Source organism: Perca flavescens, chromosome 13 (assembly GCF_004354835.1).
Source record: "Perca flavescens isolate YP-PL-M2 chromosome 13, PFLA_1.0, whole genome shotgun sequence".
Classification (NCBI taxonomy): Eukaryota; Metazoa; Chordata; class Actinopteri; order Perciformes; family Percidae; genus Perca; species Perca flavescens.
Window position 1 is genome coordinate 32086588 of NC_041343.1, and position 10000 is coordinate 32096587.

Genomic DNA, 10000 nt, shown 5'->3' on the forward strand with positions numbered 1-10000 from the left:
CAGGTACGGCTGTCTAGAGGGGGATACAGGTACGGCTGTCTAGAGGGGATACAGTTGTCTAGAGGGGGATACAGGTACGGCTGTCTAGAGGGGATGCAGTTGTCTAGAGGGGATACAGGTACGGCTGTCTAGAGGGGATACAGCTACAGCTGTCTAGAGGGGCTTCAGCTGTCTAGAGGGGGATACAGGTACGGCTGTCTAGAGGGGATACAGGTACGGCTGTCTAGAGGGGATACAGGTACGGCTGTCTAGAGGGGATACAGCTGTCTAGAGGGGATACAGGTACGGCTGTCTAGAGGGGATACAGGTACGGCTGACTAGAGGGGATACAGCTACGGCTGTCTAGAGGGGATACAGCTGTCTAGAGGGGATACAGCTACGGCTGTCTAGAGGGGATACAGCTGTCTAGAGGGGATACAGCTACGGCTGTCTAGAGGGGATACAGCTACGGCTGTCTAGAAGGGGATACAGGTACGGCTGTCTAGAAGGGGATACAGCTGTCTAGAGGGGATACAGGTACGGCTGTCTAGAGGGGATACAGCTACGGCTGGTAGTTCTGTATAATCTATATATAATAATAATAATAATAATATAATAATATAGCATTTCAAAACTTTCACACATGGAACTCATATTTCCTGATTTTATTTATTTATTTTAACTAAGCCACGATCTTTTTACTAAACTTAACAGTCGTCTCCGTAGCTGTATCCCCTCCGTAGCTGTATCCCCTCCGTAGCTGTATCCCCTCCAACCTGCCCTTCTCTTTTATTTCTGTCTCTTTTTCCCGCCTTTTCTTCCAGTAGGTGTTAACCGAGTGTTGCCGAGCTGCACCCACATCATCACATGATAGAAGACATACCTTCTGTCTGTTAACTGGTCTGTTAACTGGTCTGTTATCTGGTCTGTTAGTCTGGTCTGTTAGTCTGGTCTGTTAGTCTGGTCTGTTAACTGGTCTGTTAGTCTGGTCTGTTAACTGGTCTGTTAGTCTGGTCTGTTAGTCTGGTCTGTTAACTGGTCTGTTAGTCTGGTCTGTTAGTCTGGTCTGTTAACTGGTCTGTTAGTCTGGTCTGTTAGTCTGGTCTGTTAGTCTGGTCTGTTAGTCTGGTCTGTTAGTCTGGTCTGTTAGTCTGGTCTGTTAGTCTGGTCTGTTAGTCTGGTCTGTTAACTGGTCTGTTAGTCTGGTCTGTTAGTCTGGTCTGTTAACTGGTCTGTTAGTCTGGTCTGTTAGTCTGGTCTGTTAGTCTGGTCTGTTAACTGGTCTGTTAGTCTGGTCTGTTAGTCTGGTCTGTTAGTCTGGTCTGTTAACTGGTCTGTTAGTCTGGTCTGTTAGTCTGGTCTGTTAACTGGTCTGTTAACTGGTCTGTTAGTCTGGTCTGTTAGTCTGGTCTGTTAGTCTGGTCTGTTAGTCTGGTCTGTTAACTGGTCTGTTAGTCTGGTCTGTTAGTCTGGTCTGTTAACTGGTCTGTTAGTCTGGTCTGTTAGTCTGGTCTGTTAACTGGTCTGTTAGTCTGGTCTGTTAGTCTGGTCTGTTAGTCTGGTCTGTTAACTGGTCTGTTAGTCTGGTCTGTTAGTCTGGTCTGTTAACTGGTCTGTTAACTGGTCTGTTAGTCTGGTCTGTTAGTCTGGTCTGTTAGTCTGGTCTGTTAGTCTGGTCTGTTAGTCTGGTCTGTTAGTCTGGTCTGTTAGTCTGGTCTGTTAACTGGTCTGTTAGTCTGGTCTGTTAGTCTGGTCTGTTAGTCTGGTCTGTTAGTCTGGTCTGTTAGTCTGGTCTGTTAACTGGTCTGTTAGTCTGGTCTGTTAACTGGTCTGTTAACTGGTCTGTAAACTGGTCTGTTAGTCTGGTCTGTTAGTCTGGTCTGTTAGTCTGGTCTGTTAGTCTGGTCTGTTAGTCTGGTCTGTTAACTGGTCTGTTAGTCTGGTCTGTTAACTGGTCTGTTAGTCTGGTCTGTTAACTGGTCTGTTAGTCTGGTCTGTTAAGTTCTGGTCTGTTAGTCTGGTCTGTTAGTCTGGTCTGTTAGTCTGGTCTGTTAGTCTGGTCTGTTAGTCTGGTCTGTTAGTCTGGTCTGTTAGTCTGGTCTGTTAACTGGTCTGTTAGTCTGGTCTGTTAACTGGTCTGTTAGTCTGGTCTGTTAGTCTGGTCTGTTAACTGGTCTGTTAGTCTGGTCTGTTAGTCTGGTCTGTTAACTGGTCTGTTAGTCTGGTCTGTTAGTCTGGTCTGTTAGTCTGGTCTGTTAGTCTGGTCTGTTAGTCTGGTCTGGTCTGTTAACTGGTCTGTTAGTCTGGTCTGTTAGTCTGGTCTGTTAGTCTGGTCTGTTAACTGGTCTGTTAGTCTGGTCTGTTAACTGGTCTGTTAACTGGTCTGTTAGTCTGGTCTGTTAGTCTGGTCTGTTAGTCTGGTCTGTTAGTCTGGTCTGTTAGTCTGGTCTGTTAACTGGTCTGTTAGTCTGGTCTGTTAGTCTGGTCTGTTAGTCTGGTCTGTTAACTGGTCTGTTAGTCTGGTCTGTTAGTCTGGTCTGTTAACTGGTCTGTTAACTGGTCTGTTAGTCTGGTCTGTTAGTCTGGTCTGTTAGTCTGGTCTGTTAGTCTGGTCTGTTAACTGGTCTGTTAGTCTGGTCTGTTAGTCTGGTCTGTTAACTGGTCTGTTAGTCTGGTCTGTTAGTCTGGTCTGTTAACTGGTCTGTTAGTCTGGTCTGTTAGTCTGGTCTGTTAACTGGTCTGTTAACTGGTCTGTTAGTCTGGTCTGTTAGTCTGGTCTGTTAACTGGTCTGTTAACTGGTCTGTTAACTGGTCTGTTAGTCTGGTCTGTTAGTCTGGTCTGTTAGTCTGGTCTGTTAGTCTGGTCTGTTAACTGGTCTGTTAGTCTGGTCTGTTAGTCTGGTCTGTTAGTCTGGTCTGTTAGTCTGGTCTGTTAGTCTGGTCTGTTAACTGGTCTGTTAGTCTGGTCTGTTAGTCTGGTCTGTTAGTCTGGTCTGTTAGTCTGGTCTGTTAACTGGTCTGTAAACTGGTCTGTTAGTCTGGTCTGTTAGTCTGGTCTGTTAGTCTGGTCTGTTAGTCTGGTCTGTTAGTCTGGTCTGTTAACTGGTCTGTTAACTGGTCTGTTAACTGGTCTGTTAGTCTGGTCTGTTAACTGGTCTGTTAGTCTGGTCTGTTAACTGGTCTGTTAACTGGTCTGTTAGTCTGGTCTGTTAGTCTGGTCTGTTAGTCTGGTCTGTTAGTCTGGTCTGTTAGTCTGGTCTGTTAACTGGTCTGTTAGTCTGGTCTGTTAGTCTGGTCTGTTAGTCTGGTCTGTTAGTCTGGTCTGTTAGTCTGGTCTGTTAGTCTGGTCTGTTAGTCTGGTCTGTTAGTCTGGTCTGTTAACTGGTCTGTTAGTCTGGTCTGTTAGTCTGGTCTGTTAGTCTGGTCTGTTAGTCTGGTCTGTTAGTCTGGTCTGTTAGTCTGGTCTGTTAGTCTGGTCTGTTAACTGGTCTGTTAACTGGTCTGTTAGTCTGGTCTGTTAGTCTGGTCTGTTAACTGGTCTGTTAACTGGTCTGTTAGTCTGGTCTGTTAGTCTGGTCTGTTAGTCTGGTCTGTTAGTCTGGTCTGTTAACTGGTCTGTTAGTCTGGTCTGTTAGTCTGGTCTGTTAACTGGTCTGTTAGTCTGGTCTGTTAGTCTGGTCTGTTAGTCTGGTCTGTTAGTCTGGTCTGTTAGTCTGGTCTGTTAGTCTGGTCTGTTAACTGGTCTGTTAGTCTGGTCTGTTAGTCTGGTCTGTTAGTCTGGTCTGTTAGTCTGGTCTGTTAGTCTGGTCTGTTAGTCTGGTCTGTTAGGCCAGATATATCTCACAACAATAGTCAATCTGTAAAATCTGTAAAGTAGTAGTTAGTCCCTTCCTCCCTCCCTCCATCCCTCCCTCTTCCTTGCCTCCCTTCCTACCTCCTTCCCTCTTTTCCTCCCTTCTTTCATTCCTCCCTCTCTTCCCCTCTCCGTCTTTTTGTTCATTCCTCCCTTCCTACCTCCCTCCATTCCTCCCTTCCTTCCTCCTCCCCTTCCTCCCTCTCTCTATCCTTCCCTCCCTCTCTCCCTCCATTCCTAACCCTAACCCTCCATTCCTCCCTCCCTCTTTCCCTTCCTCCTCCATTCCTCCCTCCCTCTTTCCCTTCCTCCTCCATTCCTCCCTCCCTCTCCCTCCCTCTTTCCCTTCCTCCTCCATTCCTCCCTCCCTCTTTCCCTTCCTCCTCCATTCCTCCCTCCCTCCATTCCTCCCTCCCTCTCTCCCTCCCTCTTTCCCTTCCTCCCTCCCTCCCTCCCTCCAGTAGCGTACTAGTGTAGTGTAACCAACCCTGATAGTAAGCCAGTCACTTTAACCTTTATAAAGTTTCATTTTAGCCCTCGTGTCGGCTTCAGCTTTTTGTCAAAACGAAAACCTTTTTCTTAATTTATTTTTTTGACGTGTTTAAAGCTTTATTTATTATTATAAGTTTTAGTATTTTTTTTATTTTTTTTGTCCGATTTTTTTAAGCTTTTTCTGACTTTTTGTAACTTTTTTTCCAAGACGTTTTTTTGTTTTTTTTTTTGGCTATAAAATCTAATACATTAGCCAAATTAATTGAGAGAATTGAACTGATCGTTGGAATTATCCAGGTCATTGTTTTTGTTTTTGTTTTTTTGGGACAATTTGTTGAAAGAAACCCATATTTTGGAGATAGAGACATTTAGAAAATGGGTGAACGTGGGTGCAGCTCGGCCTGGGCTTCCTGCCCGCCCTTCTGACTTCCTGTTGTCACTTACCGTTACCGTGGAAACGTTTGCTTGTTGCCGTAGTTACTCCCCACTGTCTCTTCAGGTCATGAAGTTGTTGTCAACATGTCTCCTCCTGCTTTTCTTTTCATTTCATCTCCCCTCTGTGGTTTGGCTTTTTCTTTTTACCCTTCCTTTCTCCTTTCTTTCCTCCCTCCCTCCTTTCCTTCCTCTCTCCCTCCCTTCCTCCCTCCTTTCCTTATTCCTTTCCTCCCTCCCTCCCTCCATTCCTCCCTCCCTACCTCCTTTCCTCCCTCCTTCCTTTTCCATTCCTCCCTTCATACCTACCTCCTTCCCTCCCTCACTCCCTCCATTCCTCCCTACCTACCTCCTTTCCTCCCTCCCTCCCTCCCTTCCTCCCTCCTTTCCTTATTCCTTTCCTCCCTCCCTCCCTCCATTCCTCCCTCCCTACCTCCTTTCCTCCCTCCTTCCTTTTCCATTCCTCCCTTCCTACCTACCTCCTTCCCTCCCTTCCTCCCTCCCTACCTACCTCCTTTCCTCCCTCCCTCCCTCCATTCCTCCCTCCCTCCTTTCCTCCCTCCCTCCCTCCCTCCATTCCTCCCTCCCTACCTACCTCCTTTCCTCCCTCCCTCCCTCCATTCCTCCATTCCTCCCTCCCTCCTTTCCTCCCTCCCTCCCTCCATTCCTCCCTTCCTACCTACCTCCTTCCCTACCTCCCTCCCTTCCTTCCTTCCTCCATGCCTCCCTCGCTACCTTTCTCCCCCCCTCCCCTCTGTGTCCCCCCTGCAGGCTGCTGAGAGGCATGTTGGACAGGTAAATGTGACCGACAGCCTCAGTGTTCATTTCCTCTGATCTGAATCATTAAAACACAGACTGGTCTAATGAGAACACATCTGCTCTGATTTAAAACTAGTTTACATCTCATGTAAACCAAATCATCTGGGTTTAAACCAGTTTAAACCGGCTTTAAAGCCAGTTTAAACTCCCATTAATCCAGTTCATCTTCCTGTAAACCAAATTTATGTTGTTAAAATGCGTTCAAAAGCTGTTGAGACTGGCTTTTAAACCTGTTTTAAAACTAGTTTTTAAACGTACCAGTTCATCTCTAACTTTAAAGACGCAGTAGGTAAGACTTAAGGGTATTTTACAATAACTTTGAATGCACCACAAGGCTGGCGAGTTTCAAGTGAACGCACCGTCTGTCTATTGTTTTTCCGACAACGGCAAATTATTGTTACGTTTTTTCGAAAATTAAAATGAATCCAACATATTATTAGCCAACATAAATCCCCACTGATGATAGGCTTACTGGCCTATAGATATACAGATACAGTACATCCTAAAGATTCACTGTACCACATGTATGTTTGACATTAAAACCTGATTTATAAAATCATGCCAACAATTATTAGGCTATATTAATAGCTTAGTATTGTATGCACCATTAAAAGGTATGTATATAAAGGCTTTAGGCCGCCCTAAACGTTATTGTAGGCCCAGTTTAATATGCATCTTCATTTTATACAATATACTGTATGTAGTAGGGGGTCCCTGCTCCATCTCTCTTTTAGTTAAGTAAGTAAAGTTTATTTCCATAGCACATTTAAAAACAGCTTGCGCTGACCAAAGTACTGTACATAGCACATTAGCCACAGGGTAGTAAAATAAAATAAGAAAAATAAAATAAAACGCGTACAAATCAGTGATTTTAGTGAGTTAAGGGGTCATTGGTTTAAAAAAATACAGTCGCACTTCACACCGCTTAACGTTAGCTGTCAGCATTTTAACCGTTCAGCTACTAGCTAACGGTAACGTAGCGTCTCGTGCAGCGATGCTAATGAGAAAGGAAAGTAGTCTCGTTACTGCTGTTTACGTTGGAACCGGAGCCCTATTGGCCCCCAACCCTGTTTAGATGGGAGGTAAACTGGATTAAGGTTTAAACCAGTTTTAATTGAACCAGTTTTGAAATCAAACTGATTCCAAAATCTGTGAAACCCCGGGATACCTTTTCTTTCAAATTTGGTTTTAATAACAAGAGTCATTCCTTTAAATCAGATACTAGTTTAAACTGGTTTACAAACTAGAGATGGATTACTTTAAACCAGAGACACACACACAGAGAGACACACACACACACACACAGAGAGACACACACACATACATAAATACACACACAGACACACACAGAAACAGACACTCACACACACCAGAGAGATACTGGAGTGACTACAGATACAACTGCTCTAATTTAGGCTTTTATTTTGAAACATTGGCAGGAAGTGAGATCCTAGATGTATTTTATTTTGAAAGTGAAGTGAGGAAAAGTTTATTCTTGTCGGACTTCTCACAGACGGTGTCGGGCCATAAAGTCCTCGTGGTGTTGTCTTCCTGTTGACCTGCAACTCGGGCTCTAAATGTCAAACTAAAATGGCTCCACACTTTTTGTCACTTTTTCGAATTTTCTTTTTTTCTGGGTTTTTTGTTCTTTATTCACTTAAAAAAGAGTGTTTTTTACATTTTGTCCATTCTTTTCTGTTCTATCATTCCCCACCCTCCAAATGCTATAAAATATCCAAATTCAATACAAGTAGTGAACTGATCACTTATTTTACGGAACCATCCACGTTATTTTTTGTGACTTTTTTTCAACGTTTTTGTCACTTTTTTCAACTTCTTTTCATTTTTTTTCACTTGTTTCAATGTTTTTGTCACTTTTTTCAACATTTCTGTCACTTTTTTCAACGTTTTTGTCACTTTTTTCACTTGTTTCAACATTTTTGTCACTTTTTCAACATTTCTGTCACTTTTTTCAACGTTTTTGTCACTTTTTTCAACATTTTTCTTCACTTTTTTCAACATTTTTCACTTGTTTCAATGTTTTTGTCACTTTTTTCAACATTTTTGTCACTTTTTCAACATTTCTGTCACTTTTTTCAACGTTTTTGTCACTTTTTTCAACTTCTTTTCATTTTTTTTCACTTGTTTCAATGTTTTTGTCACTTTTTTCAACATTTCTGTCACTTTTTTCAACGTTTTTGTCACTTTTTTCACTTGTTTCAACGTTTTTGTCACTTTTTTCAACATTTTTCTTCACTTTTTTCAACATTTTTCACTTGTTTCAATGTTTTTGTCACTTTTTTCAACATTTTTCTTCACTTTTTTCAACATTTTTCACTTGTTTCAACATTTTTGTCACTTTTTTCAACATTTCTGTCACTTTTTTCAACGTTTTTGTCACTTTCTTCACTTGTTTCAACATTTTTGTCACTTTTTTCAAAAAGAAATTTCACTTGTTTCAACGTTTTTGTGACTTTTTTTCAAAAAACATTTCTTATTCCATTTTTATTTTTTTTTACTTTTTCCTATGTTCTTGTCGGTTTTTTTTTTCCTGCGCCTTTAGCGTCTTTGTGGGTTTTTTCCGACGATTTAGAAGCTTTTTCCGACATTTTTGTGAATTATTTTCAAACTTTTATCAAATTTTTTTTTTTCCCCCAAATTATATAAAATGTAATAAAACACCCAAATTCAGTGAAAGTAGTGAACTGATAAAAAATGAACAATCACCTTATTTTTTTATTTTTATTTTGTTAAAAAAAAAATAGAAAATGGGTCAGATTTGACCCGAGGACAACAGGAGGCTTAATGCAGTGAAAGGAACCCGTCGTGCAGCTCTCTGATTGGTCGGCTTTCAGCTGATTTTCTGAATCAGTCGGCCGCTGTAAGGTCACTTCCTGTTGACGCGTGTCCTCAGAGCAGATTTTAATCGAAACTACAAATACTTGGTGTGTTGATTTAGAACCAGGAAGTGGACTGAGTGCTGTGTGTGTGTGTGTGTGTGTGTGTGTGTGTGTGTGTGTGTGTGTGTGTGTGTGTGTGTGTGTGTGTGTGTGTGTGTGTGTGTGTGTGTGTGTGTGTGTGTGTGTGTGTGTGTGTGTGTGTGTGTGTGTGTGTGTGTGTGTGTTTCAGAGATGTTTCGGTGGAGCTGCCCTTCATCCTGATGCATCCTAAACCTGTGGAGCCGCCGCTGTCCCGCCCAGAGTCCGGTGAGTTCCCCCCCTCTCATTCCCCCTGCTCTGGTGTTTCCCCCCCTCTCATTCCCCCTGCTCTGGTGTCCCCCCCCCTCTCATTCCCCTGCTCTGGTGTCCCCCCTCTCATTCCCCCTGCTCTGGTGTCCCCCCCCCCCTCTCATTCCCCCTGCTCTGGTGTTCCCCCCCCTGCTCCTGCGTGTACCAAAGGTAGCGATGTAAATGTAGCCTGAGAATGCACACAGCTCAGGCCTCCGTGGAGACGAGAAGCAGTTTCCATGGAAACAACGGTGTGACATGCTAACTGTGTGTGTGTGTGTGTGTGTGTGTGTGTGTGTGTGTGTGTGTGTTGCAGCCGTGCCAGAGATGGACCCCCCCATCGACACCAATTTGATAGAATTCGACACAAAGTGAGTTTTCTGTTGAGTTTATTCTTTGATTTATAACAACTGTTGGTTCTACAAATAAGGAGTTTGTAGAAGAACATGTCTCACACACACACACACACAGTAACACACACACACACACACACAGTAACACACACACACACACACACAGTAACACACACACACACACACACACACACACACACACACACAGTAACACACACACACACACACACACACACACACACACAGTAACACACACACACAGTACACACACACACAGTAACACACACAGTAACACACACACAGTAACACACACACACACAGTAACACACACACACAGTAACACACACACACACACACACACACACACACACAGTAACACACACACACACAGTAACACACACACAGTAACACACACACAGTAACACACACACAGTAACACACACACAGTAACACACACACACACACAGTAACACACACAGTAACACACACACACACACAGTAACACACACACAGTAACACACACACACAGTGACGTTTTAAATGGAACAATTAACTAATAGAAACTCTCTCTCCCTCCCTCTCTCCCTCCCTCTCTGTCTCCCTCCCTCTCTCCCTCCCTCTCTGTCTCCCTCCCTCTCCCTCCCTCTCTGTCTCCCTCCCTCCTCTCCCTCCCCTCTCTGTCTCCCTCCCTCCTCTCCCTCCCTCTCTGTCTCCCTCCCCTCTCCCTCCCCTCTGTCTCCCTCCCTCTCTCCCCTCCCTCTCTGTCCCTCCCTCCCCCTCTCTGTCTCCCTCCCTCCTCTCCCTCCCTCCCTCTCTGTCTCCCTCCCTCTCTCCCTCTCTCTCTC

At 43.9% G+C, this 10000-nt stretch overlaps 1 protein-coding gene across 2 annotated transcripts in view; it reads left to right on the forward strand.

Annotated features, from left to right (window-relative positions):
- The window catches only part of arrb2a (arrestin, beta 2a), a 50407-nt gene that overhangs the window by 38256 nt on the left and 2151 nt on the right, over positions 1–10000 (forward strand). For both annotated transcript variants that reach the window (XM_028595044.1, XM_028595045.1), the window contains exons 14-15: positions 8705–8781; positions 9119–9173. In XM_028595044.1, coding sequence (XP_028450845.1) covers positions 8705–8781; positions 9119–9173 — 132 coding nt within the window. The remainder of the gene's footprint in view (positions 1–8704; positions 8782–9118; positions 9174–10000) is intronic.